Here is a 24015-nt window from a genome sequence, read left to right on the forward strand (position 1 = left end):
GCAACCCTTACACAGCCAGATGGATGCCTGGCACCATGAGAGGGGATGTAGTGCTTGTGGTTGGGTGGTTTGGGGTTCAGCGGTGGTCCCTGTGCAGCTCTTACCTCCTGCAGCCTTATTTCCTAACTGGTGGAGTTTGGGTATGCTGTGTTGTAACCTAAACACACCTATCTTGTGTGTGTCCAGCTCTTTGCAAAGCAGGGTAGGGATTTCTCTTCTCTCAGCCAAAGGATCTCTGCTTTGGAGAGGGTGTCAGTGTCTGCGGTGTTTGGTGTGAGGCTGAGGTCCTGAGAACATGTGGAGCAGCGCTGGACAAAATCTCCATACTGGTGACCAGGGAAGCCTCGACTCCAGAAAGCTGTTGGCCTTTTCCAGGGGCTGCCAAGGAGGAAAAGGTTCTGCCACAAGGAGAGAGTGGCTGGTCATTTTCTTGGAAAAGATAGGCTTCAAACGTTCTAGATGAGCCAGTTTCTTTGCTGCAATTAAACGGCAATTTGTAGCAGCTGAGCTGCTACTGATGATTGTTGTTCCTCCTGGATGCAGCATCACCTGCAGCATAACTCTCAGTATTTGCCTGAAAAGCTTCTACATCTTTCTGGGGCCTGCAAATGGCTGGCCTGGTCCTGCTGGAGGAGCACTGGCAGGACAAGCATCCTGCTGCCCTGTGTCCCAGTGCTGTGACAAGGGTTAGGAGCCTTCTGAACAGCGTGGGGTTTACCAGGACCAGCAAACATGGGCAACTGGATTAAAGCAATGCACCTGCAAGAAGAACAAGGCATGTGGCCCCCTTGGTCCCTTCTCTCTTGGGGACAGGGCACGGCACCACTTCCTTGGCCTCAGGGTTGGCAGCGAGTGGGTCCCCCAGCAGAGGGGAAGCCCCACGTTGTGTCTTCACATCTGGGTATACCAGGATGAGAGAGTAGCCTGGGCTCATGGCTGCCTTCTTTTCCTTTTTCTCACCTCCACCAGGCTGCTTTTCATGGCACTGTGTCAGCATTTCCCTGCCCTTGCTGGGCTCAGCACAGACACCCTTTGGGTAAGGCAGGATTTGGGCTCTGCCAGTAGGACTCAGATCAGGGCTGCCCACCACGGGCCTCTGGTGCCTTTTATCTGGGTTTGTTTTGTCAGCTCTGCCCTGTGAGTGGTTTTGATCTGTAGCCACCTGTTAATATTTATCCTGCTGATGTATTCCCTTTATTCTTCTGTAACTGAAGTGCACTGCAACTGTTTTTTTTTTTCCTGTTTTCTTTCCGTGGTGTGGTGTCTTCTCTTCTTTTGATGATGGTGTAGCTTGCATGATGGCCTCTAAGCAAGCAAGAAACATCTGGATCCATGTTCTGCCACCTGTGTTTCCCTGATTCAAGTGCTGACAGCCAAAAAGTTTTGGTCTTGGGTTGAGAGTGGCTCTCTTTAGGTTGAGAGACACCTGAGTGATGTTTGGTGCTCAGTGTGTTGCATCCTCATGCCTCTGTTATTTTGTCCTGACCTGCAGGTAGGAGCTTGTCAGCTGTGTGACCATCAAAGAGGAGGGGTTGAGACAGAGTAGGAAAATTCCCAAACTGCTCCTTGTTGATGCAGAGCTGACCCCAGTAACCAAGGCCCTCTGGCTCCTCTGCTCACCAGGATGCTGTCTTTTCACCTGTGTTGTGAACTTACATACGGTTTGCATCATAAACAGTTTCCTGATCTGCTGTTTGTGCAAGAGAAACACCAGATGACAAACCCAGTGTGTTTCGTTGTGATTTCCAGGATTTCAGGACTGTGTTTACCCTGTTTTTCTCTCCAAGTGTTCACCTCTCCGAACTTCTCATCTTTTCTCTCTGATCTGACTTCATGCTTTGCACTAATTACTCCAGGGAGGAATTTGACTCTTTCTTAGAGAAAATCCATGTCTTATCTCAGATTTTTGTCTTTGGCTGAGATTCCTTGATGAGTTTTAATTTGAAGCCAAGGCATAGCCTGAACAGCAATTTCTTCTATTTACCTTTCTGGGCAATGGGGACCCTGCTCTGTCTTGTCGAACTTCTGAAGTTAAGATCTATGAACAAATACAAAAAAAAAAAGAAAGGTTGTCTTCCCCTCGAGTGCAGTTCTCTGAAGGCAGCTTTGCTGTGGATTTGCGCAGCCCCTGATGCTCTCCTTTCTCATGTAGAAATCCCTGGTGCTGCTGCTTAAATCCACAGAGCAGAGGGAGAGGGAGCTCCGCGCGTAAAGGCATGTACACATCAGAGGGCGAGTGAGGAGTACGGGCTTGACAGCTACGCCTAAGGGTGAAAGTCTTCTCTTAAATAAGTTATGAATTTGCTTAGGGCAACAAGCTTGTATCAGAGCTTCAGGGATATCACAAACATTCCGGAGGGGTCAGAAATCCATTGTGAAAAGATTGATCATTTCTAGCATGAAATGGCACCTGAGCCTCAGGTCAGCGCCGTGTCCCTCAGGGCCATCGGAGCCATGGCCAGGTGGAGGGGACAAGCACGGCATCAGGTCCCTGAAGGAGCTGTGCAGCCGAAGCTGAGCATCGTAGTGAAGCTGTCCTTGGGCTCCTGGGTTCTCCAGAGGGGAAATAACCAAGTCCTTGGGCTGCAGGGACTGGGGAGGGAAAGATGTTTATCACTCTGCTTTGTGTGCCGCTCTTTAGGTAGTGCCTTAGCTTGCTGTGTGTTTTCAGTGAGGAGTCCATCCCACTAACCCCTCCATATATCCATGTATGTGGGCAAGAAGAAAGATTTCCACAAAGGGTGAGAGTTTTATAGGAGGATGAACCCCTATGGAGGACTTCTAATGCCAGAAATTTGTACTGGAGTAACTCAGAGCTTCAGTCCTACATCAGGCACCTGCACCGAGCCATTGCCAACGTCAGGCAGCTCATCCCTGCCCTGAGGGAAGCTGGTGGGTATGTGCTGGAGACAGGATGATGCTATTTGTTTGTAATGACTCCGGAAGGCGTGAGCCGACATTTAAGCATGTTGAACATGTGTTAGATGGCTCTAAGAACATTAGTAGATGGTGTTATAGATGGCCATAAACTGCCTGCAAGGATGTCTTTATTGATCTGTTGGACTATGGCAGCAAGTCATTTATTTGAATTTCCATCCGTTTAGTCAAATGTAAAGGATTTATAATGTGTCTTTAATTCAGAGTGTGAAGTAAGGTTTTTTATTAGGTATTACTGGGTTTAAAAACAACTTTAATTGTTTTATTCAGGGAAGCCGATGGAGAAACAACTGGTCAAATATTGAGAAAACAGCAGGTATTTTATTCATTGAGCTAGAAAATAGTATGTCTGCAGCCATTCATGTACCTATACAGAGGCACTGATGGCGTCTGTTGGAGGATGTTTTGTCATTGATTGTGTTGGTGGATTTCAGACTGGTTCCATCTGGAAGGAGAGATCAAATCACATCTATGTGGGCCTCCTGTGGCGGGGGGATTAACGCTGCTGATTCAGACCAGTTTGTGGTAATGCTGTTTCATTTATTTAAAGGTTATTGTTGGATTAAATAAAAGTATTGGAACGGTCGTGAGGCTCTGGAAGATGCAGGGGACTTTGGGGAGCGCGTTGCTGTTAAGGCTGTGCAGGCTGAATGGTACAGGGTCCCTTGGCCAAACACTGCTAAAAGTCAGAGTGAAATTCTCACCTTGTTGAGGGTAAATGGCAAGCCTTACAGACTCTGGTGGGGCCAAGAATGTAATGATTTGTCTGTGCATACTAACCTGTAGTTTACTTTAAAAGCGTGTCTCTGAAAGACATACAGTTAATATTATTTTTTTTTTTTTTTTTTTTTTTTTTAAGCATGTTTTGTGGAGTACTGGGAATTACAAGCACAGAGTATAGCCTAGAGAGTTTTCAATCTACAATTTGCATTGTGAGAAAGGGACAGCCTGTTCACTTTACCTTTTGGGAGAACATAATTCAAACCAAAACGATGAGAACAACAGGCTTGGAAAAAACAAGTGATTTTTTTCCCAAGCCTACTGGAAGATCCTATTTCTGACAAAGTTCAGACTGAATCAGTGGATGGGATGATTCATGACTGGAGGAAAATAAATTGAGAATTCTGCAGACACTATTTCAACCCTGTAAAAGTCATTTCAGGTGCCTCTTTTCTAGAGGATCAGTTGCAATTCTGATAGAAGAAACTTGTCAAGGAAAGGAGCTGATGACCATAAAGAAGACACTGCAATTTGCAAAGGGGTAGGAGGCAAAGGCTTTGCACAAGGCTTACTGCACCCATCTGAACCCTTGTCAAGGAAGTTATTTGTATCCATACAGACCAGATAAGGTTTTTGCAGTCCTGAATTCCTACTTACTTGCAGACACATTGCCTGTAGAGCTGTGAATGTCACTTTAGCCAGATAAAGCCCCTGTCATGCAAAAAATGAAGGTGCAAACTTCTCTTTCCACAAGTTGCCCTTTCTGTAAAGGGACTGTGTGTATGTGTGAATTGAATTACAGGTATTTGTTTGAACGATTAGAGCCCTTTCTGTTGGACAGATTCACCTGTTCACATGTTGAGAATTTGGTAAAGTCTTTTCCTAGGAAAGGGTTCTTTCTGCTTGTAGAAGGGTTAAAGAATGAAAGCATGAAACTTTGTCTCTTCTTTCCTCATTGATCTTGCTGTCATTATGAGAGAGGCTTTCTGATTGCTTCCCTTTGTCATGTAACACTAATACCATTAAGTCCACTTTGGCAAAGAAAGGTAAGCATAATTAATTTGCAAATCAGGAAAGTAGATGTGATTTCTGTACAAATGAGATGGGCCTGAACTGCAGAAGGCACTGCCTGGGCATGGCTATAGTGCAGGTGGGACCAGGGGTTTGCAGGTGCCTGTGACTATGTGTGGAGAGAGTTGCTTGAGCCAGGTGAAGGTATTTTAAGCCTTTGCCTCCAACTGTTCCTTTTTTTTTTTTTTGTGAGCTGCAGCTCTATCAGAATTATTATTTTGATGCTCGATGCATTAAAAAGGGAAAGAATAAAACCCCTGAACCCTATCCTGACTGATTTGTTCCCAGAAAGATGTTTAATTTTGTATGTATAATTGAAAGGGGCTAAATATAGCTGTATTAATATTTATGGGCCTTCTGTTGGAGTCAATACAAGAGTTGCTGTTCAAGGCAATTAAGCTTTACCTTTTCACATCCAGGATTTCAGTGTTTAGAGATGACATTAGTTGTGTGACCTGCATCCAAGAGCGAATAAACTAAAAGCATGCCATTATCTGTTGAATATGATACCCTATATTTAATGCTGTTTGCTGACAGGCAGTTTGTCTCCAGCAAGGATGATCTCCCAGAAGAAGGACTGCTGCTTTAACAGGGGCGAAATCAGAGAGATCGGAGGGCTCTGAGGTTTGCAGGAGAGCTGTCCATGTAGCAGATGTGGTTTTGGAGGAACTAAGTGACTAGATTATCTCATGGGACTAAGTGAGTAGACTGTCTCATGCCCACCTCTGCCCCAGCAGTAGCTGCTGGGATGAGGGGAAGGAGTAGTGGTGGTTCTTCATGGGCTGTGTTCATCTTTGTGTCATCTCCAGCCTGGAGCTGGGCCATAGGAAACGTGACTGTCACTAGCTCATGAGGATGTGTACAGGGCAGGAATGCTCTCTGCACCTTTTTCTTGGTCTTAGACTTTCTGTGCACATCTCTGGGGCTAGTCACAATCTTCATGTCATTAAAGCCCAGGGAAAGCAAATCCTGTCCAGAGATCTGAGCTGCTGTAGGGAACGTGTGCGCAGGGAATTAGGTCGAGGCTGTAACGATGAAAACAAGTCAGTTTGTGTTAATAACAAAGGCAAAATGATGATGCATTTGATTTCTAAAGCACTGCCTTTCAAGAGAAGGGTATCACTAGGATAACATGACAGGAGTCCTGGCAGCGCTTGAATTGCCCTGCATTGCCGCTTTTTGGAAGCCGCAGCTCCTCACTGCTCCAGTTAACAATGAAGCTGTTAGAAGCTGTAAAATCTCTTGCTGATAAGGGCTGTCTGAATCCTGCCTTTCTACTAAATTTGATCGATGTGTCAGACTTTACTTTCTTCCGTCTGGACACTAATAGCTGCCTTTGAGGAGAACTGCAGAGAAGAGCCTTGGTCACTGCTGCTGTCCTGGCTCTGCAGGCAATGAGGGCCAAATCCAGAGCAGATGTTTCCCTCAGAGGCTGCAGAAGGGAGATCCTCTCCGTGAGGGTGAGCCTGGTGCTCAGATCTTCTCCTGGGACTCACATCCCATGCATTTCAAAGCTTTGTGTGGGTGTATTTCAGTCCTTTCACTGGCCTGTTAGATATTTTGGTTGGTGGAAGCTCCTTAATCTCCTTCAATAAGCATCAGGAAAAAGCATTTTCCATGGTGTCCATTTATTTGCTTTTGGAGCGCATGAGGTTCTTAAACAGTGAGGGAAAAGCAGAAATCAGATGGTGCACATCCGGAGGTTGCCACATACTCTTAGGGGCTGGAAGTGAGGTTTGAACTCCAGGTGGACATCTGAATTCTGCTGTGGTGCTGGGGTTGCAGTGAGCCCAGCAGACTCCTATTTCCAATTACAGACGACAGCATCTTTGCCAAAAGGTGTTGGCCAGAGAGCAAGGGATTGTTCCTTGGTGTGCTTGAGAGTGAGCCAGCGCAGGGCCGTGTCCCACCTCGCGTTATTCCTGAGCGTCCTGACCAAGGGCAAGCCAAGCTGTATAGCTTGGAACAAGGAAATTGCACAAGTTAAATTTAAAAAACTCATTTAGCTAAAGCAGCACAAGTCCCCATGAATATTTATCCGGTGTTATGGAAGCATGTGGACTCCCACCTACTTTATTAAATTGATTTCCAATAAAAACGCCAGTGGAAGACATTTGATTAATGGCTGGTGGGATGGTACAATTAACATGAAGTCTGGAGTCAGCAAGAAGTGTCCCCTGGGCCTGTGTGTCCCTTCTGGAAGCTGGGCTAAGAAAACATGTAGAAACTTCTCTGAGGGACAATGGGGCTGTTTATCTGCGTGGTGTCTGCAATGGGGTGAACAGGAGGTGCAGCTTTGGTGCTCTTTGGCTTGTGTGCAGCTTCATTGAGGGCCAGTGTCTTGGCCTTGAAGCTGTTGCTCCCAGTTCTCTGCCTTATTCTATGTTTTCCATGCAGGCTGCACCTGAGAATCAGGCAGAGCAGCGAGCTTCAGTGATCACGTAGGGTTTGAGTGAGACTCCCTGGGCCTTTGCATTTAAACATGCCTGGGATTAGCTCCATCAGCCTCCGGATCCACTCGGCTCCCAGCAATTAGCTTGCTTGGATTTGTCTCCTGAAGGAAGGCAATTTGAAGCTGTGATGTTACAGCTCTATTAGGGAGCGCTAGCATGGTTTCCAGCCGGGGCTGGCGCTGCCTCTCTCTGATCTGGTGGGAGAGCTTCAACACGGCACAAGGGAGGTACCCAGGCAGCAGCACTGCCACCAGCTCCTCTCCCCTCTCCTATCCCTACCCCAGTGGGACAGGGATACCCCAGAGGCCCTGCAGGTACCTCCAGTGTGTGTGGAACTGGGCAGGCACCCCCCAGGCTAACAGAGAGCTGGGCTGAGCCTGGGCATGAGGAGCAAAGGGAACAAGGAATTGAGGGAGAGGAGGAAAAAAATGCAAAAGAGTATCTTCTAACTAATATTTATGTGGCAGAAAAAAAGGGAGAGTTCTGGCTGAAGACAGAGGCTGAGAAAAGGCAGCTTGGCAGCCAGCATATTCTGGAGACAGCTTCTCCTCTGTAGGCTGTGAATTGCCTAAGAAACGTGTCAGCAAAGCACACTTGTACGCTCTGACTCTAATAAATATATATTTGAGAGACATTTCTTCAAAACTTCTGCTAGGAGATGTCTAATTCCGAAGGGATGGGATGAAAGATGACATCTAAATGGAAGCAGGGAGTTGCCATGGGAACTGGAACGCTTTGAGTGCATGTCGCTGAAACAAGAAAACATTCCCCCCAGCAAAGGAAATTAAAAATCACATCTGGAGGTATCTGCCCTCTGCTCATCTCTGATGGGAGTGTCAGAGTACGGTGCAGCATGTCGTAATTCATGTAGTGGGTAGGACAGAGAACTTGCTATTTATTGCCTTGTGTAAGTGGTAAACGAAGAGCCTCCCTGTCCGTGGGACAAACAACGCTATTAGCTGGAAACTGCTGTGGAGTGAAAGATTTACAGTCATCATAGAACTTACTCCAAGAAGGTTTTCTTCATGTGGGGATGAAGCAGCAGCCCGAGCACACAAGCCTGCTGTGGAGCACCTCAGTGCTCCTGGCACGGGCAGCACTGGGAGGCAGTGGGCTGGACTCCAGCATCAGGGAAAAAGCTCCAGTGAGCAGCGCAAAGCAGTGCAAATTAGAGATTATTTGCACTGCATATCGGCGTTGCTGCAAACTAAATGAGCAGTGACCATGCAGCCAAGTGACCCATGCATCACGGCCGGGAGACAGCTCGGTGAAGGCCTTGGCTGTGTGCACAGCCCAGCTTTCCAAATGGCACAGAAAGCATCGGGGTGCGCACAGACAGGAGCGCGCCGTCTGCCATTGCCCTGGGGGTGGTGATGGATGCCAGTGGTGTCACCAGAGGCACGCCGCTGCAGGAGCTGATAAAGTTCTCCTGCTGATGGACACGCCAGGCAGGAGCTAGCAGGCGAGATAAGGGAACCGGTGTGCAAATTACTGTGTTGCTCCCTGCTACGGTTTTCTTGTATCTTCGTCTCACTACCTGGCATTGGCCTCAGGGGACAGGCTTGAGAATTAAATGGACTCTTGCTCTCAGCTGTACAGCAAGCCCCAGGAGCCGCCTTTATTTTTATGTTTTTAACTTCTTTTTGCATGCTACTGTCCATCATGCAGCCTGGCAGTCCCCAGCCTTCAGAGCAGTCTGGGACACAGTACATCCAGAGGCATGGGAAGGTGATGCTGAGGCTGAGAGACAGGGAAACTGAGGCACAGCAGAGCTGCACTGTGCTCTCAGGGCAGGTTGGCGCTGATGAGGTTGGAGCTCAGGGCTCAGCCTGCAATCCACATGCTCTAGTGGGCTTGTTTATTCTGTCTTTCTCTGCAATGACATAAAATTAATGTAATGCAGCAAGTCTCTCTGATTTTTCTTGCATTTCCCCGCTTGTTTTCCAGTGTTTCAGTGATTTTCTATGTATCAATGATTATCAGGTTAGAAACAGCAGTTTTGTATTGCACCCTAGTGTTATCTTTTCTCCTGGAGATCTGCCTTGAGCTCTGATGAATTACAGAGCTCTGTAATTGCTTTACAAAGCGAAGGATTTTGCTGGCAATGATCTGTAGCTTTGCAGCTCCTATTCAAGCATGTGAGTGGCCTGTTGGGACTTCAGAGGTGATAGTTTGTGTTAAAGAAAGATTCACTGAGACCGAGTTAGGAAGGGAGTGTGTGATAACCTGCCAGGGCTGGTCTGCACGCTCCCTGATGGAGGAACCCGAGCTGTGTCTGCACGGGGGTTGTCTTCCCCAAGCGCCTCTGGCTTAGCTGTCATGGGCAGACATCAATACTGAGTACGCTTAATTATGTATGCTAATTTATATTCACACATCTTCTCATCGTATTTATAATATATAACAAACATGTTTACGTAGCATCTCTTCCATTACCACAGGGTCTCAAAGAGCTGTAGCTCTCAAAGCACGCTCGCACATACGTATTCTTCCTCTGTCTTTACAGCATCTGAGGGTGTCCTAAGTCCTTAAAATAGTAACTACAGTAGCTTTGTTCATTCTTTTTTTCATCTCTGTCTGTAGCAAAAATAGCTCAACTAATTTGTAGTCTCTGTTTGTAGTCTGGATGTGTGAGAACGAGGGGTGTGTGTGAAGCCTCCATGACTGCACATCCTCGCGCAGTTGCTGCTTCTGACTCTCTCGTCTCCTCTGCCTGGACTTTGTTTATCAATAGCTTGCACCACATACTGCTTTTAGCCTCTGGATGTGTATTTAATGTCACTCACTTAACCCAGTAACAAGAATATGTGTATGTCTGCATGGAGCAATGAGGGAAAGCTAAATTAAATTACCTGAGCTGTAAGCATGGTTTTGTTGAGTCGTGTGGTAGATTTTTTTTTTTTTTTTTCTCCTGGGCTCCTAATGGGGCGAGGCTTATGTCTTTCCTTCTGCCTTTTGTATTCTAAAAGCTCTTGAGCTGGTTTCCTGATCTGAACAAAGGCTGACTGAAAAGTAGATATCAAAGATTTTAAGTCCCTGCAAGATTTGTGAAATTATGCAGACGAGTGGGAAAAGATCTAAAGTAGAGAGAGGGTTGCTGGGTGAGATCAACTGGTGTTAGGCATCAGGAAAAAACAGGCAGGAAAAGCTGATCTGCAGGCAAGCAAGGTTTGTTGGTCCCACCACTGGTGGAGCAGAATTGCTCCTAGGCTGGTTGGAGCCCCTGTCTGTTCGGGGAGGCTGCTGGAGCTTCTCCAAACTCTGCAGCCAACATTGCACAGGTACAGAGAGAGCTCAGAGCCACGAGCATTTGGAGACCACTTGGTGATTTCTGTCCCGAAGACTGAGCTGATCCTCCCCACATAGCCTGAGGAGTTTGATCCCCAGGTGGCAGCAGGGGTTGCTTGGGAATGAGACAACCACCTAGGCATGGTGGTGTCATTAATCCCGGACAGGCCATGCTCAAGGGGTGACTGGGTCACTTCTTGGTCCCATGTCTAGCTCCTGCAGAGGACACTAGGTGCAGCTGGGTCACAAAGCTGCATACACCGTGAGCTGTGTGTGACAGGACATAAATCTCTTTGTTGCATCAGCTCTCCTCTGGCCCTGCTAAGCAGGAGAGCCAGGGCAGCAGGCTGTCTCCTTGAGGGATGTGACAGGCACCACCTCACTTCATCTGGGCTGAAAAACTGAACGCTTGTAATTGCAGGCTGCGCTGGCTTCATTGTTGTCTGTTTCTTGAGAGGTTCCCTGAAATTCTTCTTAACTTCTTGCCCCTCCTGTGCTGAAATATCTAAGCTGGGGGGTAGAAAGGAGAGAGCGCTGCTGGCAGTGGCACCACGTGCAGATCTGTGCTTACAGATGCAGTGGTTTGTCTCGAGCCTGGCTGGAGGACGTGCAGCTGCCATCGCACCCGGGCACAATTTGTCACCGCAGCTCAGGGAGCAGCATCTTTGCAAGGAGATGTGCAGGAACTGCTGGTGGTCCCGGGGGATTCGAGCAACAGCTGTGGGTGATAAGGCATCCCTGTGAGAAGATGCCTCGGCACCCCAGGACAGAGGGACAGGCCTGATGTTTTCAAGGAGAGCAGCAATTTTTCTCGTTTTCTCTACAATTGCAGTGCCTTTTTGATCACAAGGCTTCAGAAGACCCTGGGAGCGTAACGGAGGGGGGTCAGATCTGTTACGCAGGCTGAGTTATCTCAGCTTGGTGAGACGGGGAGACCACTTCTGAAAACAAGCAAATAGCTGAGCAAAACTGCATTAAATAAATAGTTCATGACATATAGGCAGAGCCAGATACGGATCTGATCCAAAGGTCTCATTGGCAATCCCCTGCAGGCTCTTACTCACCCCTGCTTTTGCTGAGATAAGGCATTTGTTTCAGACATTTATATTGTTTCTTTCCTTGCTCTGTGGTTTATTCTGCAGGGTACAAATTTCCCCATGCTTGGTCCTTGGCTGACCCAGTCTGCAGTGGACAAGCATCCCATTATCTTTAACCCCATGCCCACTTGCTTTTTGCAGGTGGAAGCATGAGGCTAAGGCCAGCCTTGATCAGCAGGACCCTACTCACCCTCATGTCCCTCCCTGCTCACTAGAGAGAGGCAGATGCCACCAGAGGGTGTGAGGTCTGGGTGGCCTTCAGGATTACCATCCCTCCATGGACAACACGGAGTCAGCAGGGTCTCTGTTGTCTCTTGATGTTGTCTCCTCCACCCAAGTGAGATTTCCTGCGGGTCGGATGGTGTTTTAGGTAGCTCAGGGAATTAAACTTGATGCTGCTGTTAGCTCTGTCCGGTCAGCAAAGCACGGGCCAGCTGCCAGCCCTGCTGGTGACACTCTTGGCTGTGATGGTTGCTGTTGTGCGTGGGCTGTGCAGGCTGCGTGCTGTGCTGCTGAGCACCTTGCTGATTTCAGACGGCTCAATTCTATTGAACGTCTCTTGTGATGTTCTTGTAAGAGATAATAAACCTGCCCCGTCCCCTCCATATCCCTCTGTGACCCATTGCTGGCTCTGGCCAGTGCTGGTGTCTACTGTGCTCTGCAGGGAGGGAGCCCCAGGGGACCTGCCCTGGGCTGAGGCTAAAACTGAAAGGAAATTAAATCCCTGCAGTGGGAGACTGAGAAAACGAAGTCTGAGACACCCAAAAAGCTTGCGTGCAGCTGCAAAAATTAGATAGTGTGGCAATTGCCTGGGGGAAGGCAGGCAGTGGGGGCTGGCTGTACAAACTCCTCTTCTGTGGTTCCCTTCCTGGGGATGTTGTGGTGGCTCTGATGCCCCATCCTGTCCCACATGCTCACTGAATTGCCTGATGTGGGACAGCTGTGTCCCCTCTCTCTGCATGGTGATGCTGCCCTCGCCACAGGGTGGTGAGAGTCCCTCCTGGAGGATTTTGTGTGTTTGAGGGGACACTGCACAGGTACTTGGAGGAAGATCACTGAATAAGGGACCTCATCAAGCTGAGAAAGTCTTGAGCCAAGGATAAATGCAGCCTAGGGGAGCATTAAGGGGCATTGCCAGCCTGTCACTACTTTTCAGGTTGTGGCAGTTCGTAGGAGCCTGGTGCAGAAACATCAGCATCCAGACACTGCTCTGGAGCGGATTTAGGGTTCATACCCCTGGGTGCTGCAGAGCAGGGACAGCACCATCCTCCTCTCCAGCCCCATCCGTGCCATCATGCTCAGAAACACGGCTACCGCCAGGCTCGCAGCCTCTGCAGCCCATGGAGATCCCCGTCCCATCGCTCACCCAGCTCGGCTGCGAGACAGGGCTGCGAGCCTCCCCTACGTCAGCGCCGCAGCCAGGAATCCCCGGCACGGAGCCGCAGCAGCTTTGCTTTGCCCCTGTTTCAGCAGCACGCAGCAGCAGGGAACCTCCAGTGCTCCTGCGAGCCTGCGGCACAGCCTCTGGGAAGCCCCGGCTGGGAAAACGTGACCGCGTTCGGCACACCCACAAACCTCAAGAGCTGAAACACAACCGACCGAGTCGATTATATTCCGGCCCAGAATCTTAAATAAACAGCGCTTGATGAGTGCAGCGGGATGTTTAATAAGAGCTTTCTCGGTCTCCCCCGCCCCGTGCCCCCCTGCCTCCTGTAATCACTTGTCGAGGCAGCCCTGCAATCGACAGCCGGGCTGGGAGAGGCGGTGTAATTTGTATTCCAGCACTGCCGCTGCTTCCAAGAAGAGAGTAAAAATAGCACTCGGTCGTTTTGTAAATAATAACGATCTCCTCGCAGGCCTAGGGAGTCATGAGCACTTAAAAGGGGGATTGCAGGAAGGGGGGATCTGCCTCTCCGCTTGCAGAGGACTGCAGGGAGCCAGCGCCAGCAGGAGGGCACAGGGGACTCTGGGCAGCAGCAGAGGATAGGGGGGAGTGTGTACTGTGAAATGGGAACCCCAAAGCACCCCCGCAGCAGCCTGCACGTGAAAGGGAGGCAACCCACCCTGCTGGCATGGGGTGGCAGAATCCAGCCCTCTGTGCAATGCTAATAGGGATATTTATTGCCTGCACAAGCAGCTAGATGCAGTGTGGCAAATTCCTGGAGAAGGAGCTTTTAAGGAGCAGGCAGGTGTAGGGAATGCCATGGTAACACTGTGGGAAGGGATGTTGCAGCTTTTGTTTTACATTTGCATTGCAGATCTGTCTGGCAGTGGGGGATTTCTGCAGCAGGAACAAGCACGGTGCTTGGCAGGCAGGGGCCAGGCTTTGTGCCCTGTGAGCAAAGGGGCAGCTCCGAGGGACCTGCAGAGCCTCACTCCTGCTCACATGCTTTTGGAAACCCAGGTGTGCCAAGGCTTGGGAATAAGCCGAGCCTACAAGTGGGCAAAGGCACAAACAAGGGAACCAGCCTTGAACTACTTGGGAACAGGATACACCACCTGGGTATCTAAACTCTGCCAATGTTCAAACACTGAACCTGAAAATCCCTTGTTCTTCTTGTTTCATATCTGCTTCGAGGCATTTTCTTTCATTCCCAGTCCCCGTGTGTCAGCTGCAGGGCCATCATGGGGCTTGGCCGTGGGGCTTGAGGGTGAGAGTGCCAAGAGGCACAGCGCGCCCTGTGCTGGGCAGTGGTGCAGCCCCCAGGGTTCTGCTCTGTGCTCTGCTCCAGCTTCCCACCTGAGCCAATCCTCTCCTTTTTTTTTTTTTTTTGTTTCCCCAGTGATAAAACAGGGCTGGCAGCATCCACCTGCCTCCCAGCGGGCTTGAAGGCTCAATTCACCCTGCATATAAAAAAACTTCAAGCGGTAAGGAATAGCAGTGCTAGGAAAGGAAAAACACCACTTAACGTTCTGCAGCAGGCCCAGGGAATGCACCTAACTACAGCACAGCCCTTAGTTATCACATCTTTGGTGGGAATTGCAAAAAGCAGCCAGGCTGGGGATTAGGGTGTCCCTGAACTGAGGCAGGTGATGCTCTTCTCTCTGCTGCCACAAAATAAGTGAGGTTTCCCCTTGTCAGGGCTGAGGGGGGAACATGCTAGGGCAAGGAGGAGAGGCTGGCTGAGCAGCTCCCCATCGCTGCAGCAGAAGGCGTCACCATCATGGGCTGAGGTGCTCAGAGCAGTGTGGGAGCTCCTGGGTTGCAGCACCACGCAGGAAGGGGAGCTCTGCTGGTGTTTTACCGATCTCAGGATTTCCCTGCTCTGTTGAAATCCCTGCTTGCTCAGGGACGATTTAATTTCAGAAATCCCTCTGGATCCCGGCCAGTCCATGCCCTGCTTTAGGAGCACATATTAATGGGGAAGTTCTGTGAGGCTTTTGCCACAAAGGGTGCAGGCATCCTGCTGGGCAGGAGAACATCCGTGACAGTCTGGGTGAGCTGTCTGTCTGTCTGTCAGTCCTAGGTAATGTTTTTTTTTTTTAAACACAAGATCTTAATAAATATCATCTTAGATTGGGTTTGCCAGATTGATGGGGTGGGAAAGGGTCTGTGGGCTCTGTGACAGCCAGGTTACAGTATGATAAGGACATCATCATCGTATGTAAAGGTGCCCCAAACTAGTCCTGCCTTTTCAACTCATTGTTGCTCCCCAAATCCCTTCCACAGAGCTTGGATCCTGAGGGTCCCTTTGTAGAGTGGGGGTCCTTTCACCTCTCTGCCCAGCTCAGTTCCCCTTGGCTGTATGGGCAGCCATGGGTCTGCTCTGAGAGCCGTGACTACAAATTATTTATTGTAGATAAGCTGAATGCTAGGAAGGGAGGAGGGGACAGGAGGGGAGAGAGATCGAGTTTTCTCTAAAATATAATTAGTTTTCTCGCTGCATGTGTTAAAGAGCCTTGCTTCACTAGAGTTTTCTTCTGTGTATCTCATTTGAGGACTTGCTTGGTGGGAGATGGAGAGAATACCCTGGGTCTTACAGAAGTAGCTCATTTTGCTCAGGATGCTGTCTCATTGCTTTCTGAGTGTTTCAGAAAGTGTACCACATACATATTTCTCTTTAACCTTCTTTTTATCACATCGAGACAAGATCAAGGGTTACTTATATAGCACAGCAATATCAGCCACAGGCTGCATCAGATGCTTTCCAGCCATAATAACTAAGGACATGTATATGTATATTTTAGCCATTAAGGAGAAAACTCTGCCAGAATGCATTATCTTATTTTTGGATACAAAACTTTGAAGCATAAGACTAAGCTTCGTAATACTGCAAAATAACTGTCAGGGGATGGAAGGATTTCCATAACTGAATTGAGCAATGGGCCATCCAGGCTACCTGCGAACTGCTGCGGTGGCCAGAATGGGATACTACAGATAAAACATGAGCTCTTACTTGTGGCTCTAATTTGATTATTCAAAAAGCAGCTCCGAGCCAGCTAATGCCACACAAAAGGAGCACAATTGCATGATCTATCCCTAAAGCAATGGGGATTTATGGTAGCATAGTGCTAAGCTCATCTCATTCATCATTTTGCAGCATAACCCAGTGGGCAGAGAGCAAAGGGCTGTAAACCTGGAAAATGACCCACTCTCTGTGCCTTCATTTCCCTGCAAACAGAGATATTTTTTTTGGGAAACACACCGAGATCATAATGAAGGAAGCCAGAATGAGAGCTGTGTGTGCTGTTTTGGCCATGTTCTGGGCAGCACTTTGGTCCGTCTCTACCTGAAGGCATATGAGTAAGATTGCCCTGAGTTTTAGGGCTCTGGGCAGGAACTGGGGCTCAGGGCTCTTGCTGGGCAGTGTCTGGAGGTCAGCACCCATGGGAGCAGTGTGTGTCGGCATGTGGGTGTTTGTGTAATGCACGGGAGCAGCAGCTTTGCAACAGCAGCTGCTCATCAGGAAAACAAGCGCGATGGGAGTAAAAGGCAATCAGAATATTGATTCTTTTTATGTACAGATAAGCCTGGAGCTGTAACAAAACCAGGGTTTCCTAAAACCAGTGGAACATTGCTAGGCTATTTATCAGGCTGGGAGACACAAAGGGATTGCAGATTAAAAGGAGTTTCAGAACATCAGGGCTTTACCTCTACATTGAAAATGTGTGGATCTGCACCACGTTATGTACTGCATAGCTGTATGCATTTTGCAAATACACGTCGTCTGTCTGCGTGGGACCTACTCATCCTTGGTGTAAAAGTGGAAAGCAGCAGAGCTGCTCAGAGATGAATTTGCCCAATTACAAGTGATAAAATCAGCCCTTGTTCAGGGTACAGCAGAAAGTGTGATGCCAGCTCACCAAGGGCTTCACTAGGGTGGCATTTGCCATGAAAGTGCACCGTGTCAAAACCTTTCCTGGATAAATGAATTCTGTTCTCTAATTACTTTTTAAACATGCCCTTCCTCCTCCCCCCCATCCCCCCCCCCTTTTTTTTTCATTCCAGACAGCGTAACTGAAGTCAAGACAGACATTTATGTGACAAGTTTTGGCCCCGTCTCGGACACAGACATGGTAAGTGCTGCTGGCTGGTTGCCTCACATGGTTTGTCCCATCAGATGTTGATAATGGCAAATGCAAACTTGAAGAGCTGGTGTCATTGCACTATTCAAGAACACTGCAAGGGTCTTTTTATCTCCTGTAAACACAGCTTTCTTCAGCCTGACGGTGTGCGGAGGAAGGAAGGTGCTCCATGTGAAGAAGGGAGGATGCCAGAACCTTGCTTGTTTTGATGGCAATGCCAGGAGAGAACAGGTTCCACCAAGAAATGGTCCTTAGTGCTTGAACCAGAAAGGAGGCAAAATAGGAAAAAGAAAAAGAGGGAACTGATTGCAGTATTTTGACATGTTCAGGGAAAATTATTAATGAAAAGGCCTGAGGTCTGAATCTAGGCTTGTATTCCCACAACAGTTTGTCTTCTAATTAAAACAGGACTGTGGAGCATAATTAATAGTGAGCTTTCTCCACAGTGTTTCTTGCAGCTCGTACTCCACACGCGCCCAGCCGCTCAGGGAGGAGCTGGCTGTTGGTGGCTGCCCAACATTTCGGGGCTGCCCCACGAGGACGGTCTCAGGCTTGGTGCTGAGCCCCTTCTGCACGCTGGTCCCAGAGGGACTTGGTGCTGGGGTGACCCGGGTGGGAGGTGGGCAGCGCTGAGACTGGGGGGAGCCCACCACAGGAGGGGGAGCAGACAGTGCTCTCAACAGCTGGGGCAAGTAGAAGCAATGTCCTGCAGCTCTTGGAGCCCCTTGGAAGCCAGGAGGGTTTCATTTTCCGCGCCCACAACGTTGTGAACCTGGGGCTTCCCTCACTGACTGTCCGGTGCTAGGAAGTGGAGGAGCTAGTGGAGGATTACATCTCGTTGCAGTGCTAGCCCCACCGCACAGCCTCATGTAGCTTTGGAAGGAGCACTCCTTCCAGGGTGAGAAGTTAATGTCAGTGTAGCCGAGAGTATTAATCTCATCTGAGTTCTCTCTCTATCTCACTTGCTTTTCTACTGCAGCGGAGACCCATAATATATTCAGCAATCTCAGCCCTTGGGGAGTAACTGATAATTACTTCCAAGGTGGAGCATATTTGATTAAGGGAGCGTGTATAATGAACTGTGAAGAAGAAATATGAGGTATTGGAAAGAGGAAGGTATTCTCTGCAATGTGATTTGACAAAATGAATTTAAAATTAGGAAGACAGTTAAAGAATAATAAATTATTTCCCCCTTGCATGCTTTAGTTCCGTGTATTTTGCAAATGCATAGCGAATGTGTTTTAGTGTGCCATTCCGGTGTTAAATGCACTCGGATGTGTGAGAGAGAAACCCCATCTCCTAGGGAAGCGTGGGGAGAGCCTGCTCCTCTGCGGTGGTTCCTTTCATCTTGGAGTGGGGAAGTCCCTCCCTCCCTGCTCGCATCTGCCTGCTGATCTGGCTCCTGTCCCTCCCACAGCCCTTCCTCACTGCCATGGAGAGCTGCTTGTGCGTCCTGGTGCAGGCAGAGGCTGTGATGATGGTGATGGAGCAGAGGTAAAGCTGCTGTGCAGCACGGAGGAGAGCAGCTGCTTACAGAGCACGGAGGAGGACATGAGCACCTTCTCCCTGAGATGCTCCAAGGGCCTTCTAGACTCAGTTTGGTTAGGAAAGAGCCTGATGGGACCTGACATGTGCCTGAATCTGCAGTAGTGAGCTCTTGCAGTTTTGTCTTAGTCCCCAGGAAATAAAAATAAATAAATCCCAGGAGTTGTAAGCTTTGATGGATGGACTCAGTCTTCATGTTTTCGGCCACTTCTAGAAGGTGGAGGAGAGCACAGCCTAGAACTAAGCGTGTTCCTTAGAAGGGGTGACCTGGAAATGATGCTCTCATGGAAATAAGGATAGAAAAGAGGGGAAGAATCTGTACACAGTTTATCTTTTCTTTAGGAATCTTTCCTTAGCATAAAAGAAGACCTGCAGGAATGTATCAGAAAAGTAATTTATTTATTTATTTATTTCCTTTTATAAGTAGGAACAGAGAGTTCTGAATAAGATAGCTTTTCTCCTGATCAGGGCTTTTCCCAAACCTACCTCCTGGAACTAGACACAGGCTCACTCCTTTGGGTTTGTTTTTTCACTGAGCTTAAAACCACTAAGGGATAATTGCCTTCTGTGAAGGGACAGAATATCCTCACAGGGCAGAGCCTGTGGGACCACGGGGTCTTTTCTCTTTCCTTCCCCAAGCCAGGCTCCAGAAACCCCACATTTGGGCAGAAGTGGCTCTGTGGTCAGGGAGCAGGGAGGAATTTCTTTACCGAGATGCTTTCACTTAGCTGCCATCTGCTGCAAAACCTGCAGGAATTTCTATGACCTATAGGAAACTGATGTGCAGCAGCTTTTAAATGCTGCTGAGAAGAGCTGCAGGAAAGAAATCACTCACAATGATAAGTTTAGTTGGTTCTGCAGCCTCCAGGAGCCCATAAATAAAGACTGTGAAACTGCAACGGCAGGGGAAGAACAGCTGGGACAGCTTTTCCAAAGTCCCTGTCTCTCTCCACAAACCTTGGGAGCTAATGAGATCCTTTGTTAGCCAGATAAGGTGTGTGCCACAGAGGTGAGCAGTGGAGCAGCTCACGCTGACGGGGTCAGGCAGTTTTCTCAAGGGCCGTGAGCCCCAAGAGCACACCGAGTGGCTTGGGTCAGAGGCCCCACGTGCCAGGCACCAGAGACTAATTTAATTTTACCTCGGGGTGTCTGTTGAGCCGCAGTGCCTTTGCTGCTCTGTCAGGTGGCTGCCGAGGCTGAGGACACTGTGAGCCTGGCCTTGGGGACGTGAGTCTGCCACTTCGGTGAGGTGATATTTGCTGGGGCGCATCCTGCTACCTTGCATAACTGCTAATAAAATGGTCACGAGGAGCATCCTTGTGAGGTGAAACCTGCTCATCACCACGGAGCCCTGCCTCCTGCACAAAGTGCCCTGCTCTGGCTTCATATGGCTTTGCACCTCTTCCTGTCCTTCTGCACCCAACTTGAAAATAATCTCCCCAGTTTTTCCCCTCTCCTCTTAGAAGGACTTGAAGACAGTCCTTGCCTTGTGCTCAGAAGCATAGGGACAGGGCTGACACTTCAGCCTCTGCACACTTGATTCTACCTTGCCACCGTTTCCGCGGTACAAGAGCTGCAGATAAGTGAATGCCCCGCCACTGGGAGAGGGGCTGAGGCATGGAGGTAACTGCTGAAGTTATATTTCTCCAGCACCCCCTTCAACATTACGTTGTTACTGAAGGCTGAGGTGTGTTTGGTGTTTATTTTTCTGGCTTTCTCCTTGGATGGCAAAAATCCATTTTGTCAGTAACACTGAGAAACTGTGAGCTGTCTCTAGCTGCAGGATTTCAGAGAAATAGCTTCTAATTGCCCCAGCTGGAAATAAGCCTAGGAAATGGGTTTCTACATTAGAAAGAAAAAAAAGAAAAAAACAAAAAAAAAAAAAAAAAGGGAAAAAAAAAAAAAAAGGAAAGAAAGAAAACAGAAGTCACTGAATCTTGTATAATGACAAGTTTATGTGGTCTTTGATTCAATGTTTTGCTGGAGATGTTCTGGGGAACAAAAGAACATTAAAATGATGTCCTGAAATTTTATTTGTATGTTTGTTTTAGGAATAGGAGTAGAATTACAGGCATCCTTGCCCACTTGCACATCATGGAACTTCATTTTTGCCTGTTCAAACTCCCACACAGCAGCACACAATGGTCCCCTCTCCTGTGACATCTAGATAGAAGTGCAGCAGTGCGTCCCCAGGACTAACTGCTTTGCGCTGCAGGCTGAATTGCAGCTTGTCTGCAGTCTGTCACAAACACTGAGACGCAGGTTTTGGCATCACATGTAAAACACTTTCCAAAACGCAGCAAGCGCCTGTGATCCTTCAGTTTTCCCCCCTTCTCATTGCATCAGGCTTCTTATCAACCAAGGACTGCCCAAACAGAACCTGCTCAATGATCGAGGATGTTCACCGTTTCTTGAAGCACTTCAATGAGGAGTTAAGTAAAATGAGACTTATTTTTCTCTCCTTTCTCCACAAAGGAATACACCATTGATGTCTTTTTCCGGCAGTCCTGGAGAGACGAGAGGCTGAAGTTCGACGGTCCCATGAAGATACTCCCCCTGAACAACCTGCTGGCCAGTAAGATCTGGACTCCTGACACCTTCTTCCACAACGGGAAAAAATCTGTCGCCCACAACATGACAACACCCAACAAGCTGCTGCGCCTGGTGGACAACGGCACCCTCCTGTACACCATGAGGTAAGCTCGTGCTATGGCCTTCCAGGTCCCCGCACACACGACAGTCCCATGCAGGCAGGTTTGGATCTGTACTTTATGCAATTTCTTTGCCACCAAAGTGATTTTTGTTCCTGATCTCTGATGGGATATGAAGTCAGGTCATTGGTAATGGCAGAAAAACTTTAGGATGGAAGAATTTGGCATTCTCCAGCAGCTTGAGAGCAGCTCTGAATTTGTTAGCATATATATATACTCCAGAACCCTCCGAAAGATCTAACAAGATCTAACAAGCTGGGGCCTTCCTTCCAGTCACAGGTTGCTGTTGGGGAACCATGCCTGGGGGATCATGGATTTTTCAAGAACAGCCCTGGTACATACACTTGCCACTAAACTGCAACAGGCAGAGAACATGGAGGAATAACTTTGGGTTAATTGTATGTTAATTCAGGAATTACTGAGTTGTTCCTGTATGCTTGGAAGCTATTCACCCATGTAACTAAAGTTTGCCACCTGGGGTTGATGTACTAATCTGCCTTCCAAGGTAAATGGACCTATAAATGAAACAGCAAGATACTCAGAGATGCAGAAGAATGGTACTGAGTTGTTTATGGGAAGGTGTAAATCCTTGTTTTCAAAAATTATTTTCTGTGCCTCCATCTTCAAGCCAACCCAAACTAATAACACGCTTCATTGTGGATGCTGTGTGCCGAGATGCTGCACTTTCACCTCTGCTGTTTGAGGACCAGACAGGATTTCATCTCTTCATAGCTGAGCTGGCTGTGAATCTACACAGTGTCAGCAAGTTTTACAGCCTACATTGATAAACAATGCTCTGCTCTTGTGCAGCACTTCTCAAATATGAGCTAATCCTGCCAGTGCCCTGGGGGTGGAGGTCTCTGAACATCAGTGATCTCACGTTACTGAGGCAGATGGGGTAAATGAAGGGAGAAGCCCAATTTGACTTAAGGGCTCAGCTCTGCTCCTGGCTGTCTGACCTGCATGTCAGATGACTAACACTCCCCCAGTTTGTATCCCTGTCTGACTGCAAAGCATTATAGGAGCTACTGGCATAAAGCAGCAAAAAAGGACCCAATTTCAGGGCATTTATATCATTTCACTTGCTCTTTATTTAGCAAATAACCATTACCTTCTTCAGCAAGTTTTGTGTGACTGGGGAAGTATTGAATTTGCTCTTTCGTTTAGAGCTGGGAAGGTGCCAGGGTGCCAGCATCACGAGGCTCTTGGGAATGAGCTTCTCAGAGGGAGTGGAGTCACAGGGGGTTTTACATAAATTCAACACATCCTTCAGTGTAGCCATCTCCCAGGGAAGGAGGGGGGACAATGGTGACCACAAAGGGACCTACCTTTGTTTCTGCTTTTGCCCCCCGTAAATGTACTTCCAAGTCTTTGCAGGAGGTGAAGAGCCCACTCAGAGATACCCAAAGGTGAGGACTGGATATGTCATGTTGCATTGCTCAGTACCAGGAGGCACAGTGCATGTAGACTTTTTGCTTGTCCAGCAGAGCTTGTCACTTGCAAACTTTCCTGATAGCATGTGTGAAACTATTCCAGTGCGGCCCCAAGCAGTGTTGGACCAGCCTGGTGCTGGAGATGTGGTCAGAGCTGGCCAGAAAGGCATCTGGAAAGCACAGCTCTGTACAGGACAGTGTCTTAGGGATGAAAGAGGTTTTACATGTATATCATTTTTTGGTTTGCTGTTTGATACATGCAGGACAGGATCTCTGTCACAGCACAGCTGATGGTTGTTCTTCTCCCTGCTGCTGGAGAAAAAGCTCACTCAGGGCCACGCAGGGTCTTTTGGGTGGGAGCTCAGAAAGAAGAAGATGTAAGGGCACAGGCTGCGCAGCGTGTGATCAGGCTGAGGCTCAGAGACCAGACCTGGCTTTGCCATGGGCTTGTAGATACTCATAGGCACCTCAGTTCCTCTGTAAAATGATGGTGATGGCATTGCCCTCCCTCGTTAGGTGCTTTGAAACCTCCTCCCAGGAAAGGGCTGGAAGAAGACTCATTTTATGTTGTGCTTCCTTCATCCCAGACTAGCTCCAAGTGGCACACATGCGTGTCCTTCTGAAAGGAGGGAGCAGGAAGGCAGTCTCAGCCACAGAGAGCTGCCATCCAGCCAGGTGCAAATCCCCAAGGCCCACGCTGTGCTGCTGGCTGGGGAGTGAGTTTTGACCTCCATCAGCTTTTCCCAGCACTGTCAGGGCTGCGTGCTGCCTGTCCCATGCAGTCCCTTGCAGGCTCAGTCAAGGCTGGTGCATTGCCATGCAGTTTGACTACTGAGACGAATCTTCCTCCTTTACCTTGTACCAGCCAATATCCTTGAGGGATCAGCTCTGCTGATGTGCAATTAGAGGCATGTCTCTTGCTATTTATCCTGCCGTGAAAGCCCACTTCTCTTAGTCAAGGCTTACATTTATAGATGAAGTTGCTCTGGTGGAACAGCAACTCTGACACATGCATCCAGCAAAATTACACCGGTGTGACAATATTTATGGCTCCTGGAGAGAGCCTCTTTATCACTGACCTGAGCTTCAAGGAGCTGCACACCAGCTGTAGCTGGGCGTCCAGAGATTTCCCTTAGTCACATCACAGCGCAGATCCCTTAGGCACCATGGTTCAGACATCTGATCCCTGACTCAGGCCTTGGCACCTGGGTGACAAGATGGCCTTTGTGACCGC

At 48.5% G+C, this 24015-nt stretch overlaps 1 protein-coding gene across 1 annotated transcript in view; it reads left to right on the plus strand.

The window, feature by feature from the left end:
* GABRA3 (gamma-aminobutyric acid type A receptor subunit alpha3) overlaps window positions 1-24015 on the plus strand; it is a 70687-nt gene that overhangs the window by 25632 nt on the left and 21040 nt on the right. Inside the window, exons 5-6 of the mRNA XM_032196420.1 lie at window positions 17016-17083; window positions 21113-21333. Coding sequence (XP_032052311.1) covers window positions 17016-17083; window positions 21113-21333 — 289 coding nt within the window. The remainder of the gene's footprint in view (window positions 1-17015; window positions 17084-21112; window positions 21334-24015) is intronic.

This window comes from Aythya fuligula, chromosome 13, assembly GCF_009819795.1.
Source record: "Aythya fuligula isolate bAytFul2 chromosome 13, bAytFul2.pri, whole genome shotgun sequence".
In the NCBI taxonomy this organism is placed as follows: domain Eukaryota; kingdom Metazoa; phylum Chordata; class Aves; order Anseriformes; family Anatidae; genus Aythya; species Aythya fuligula.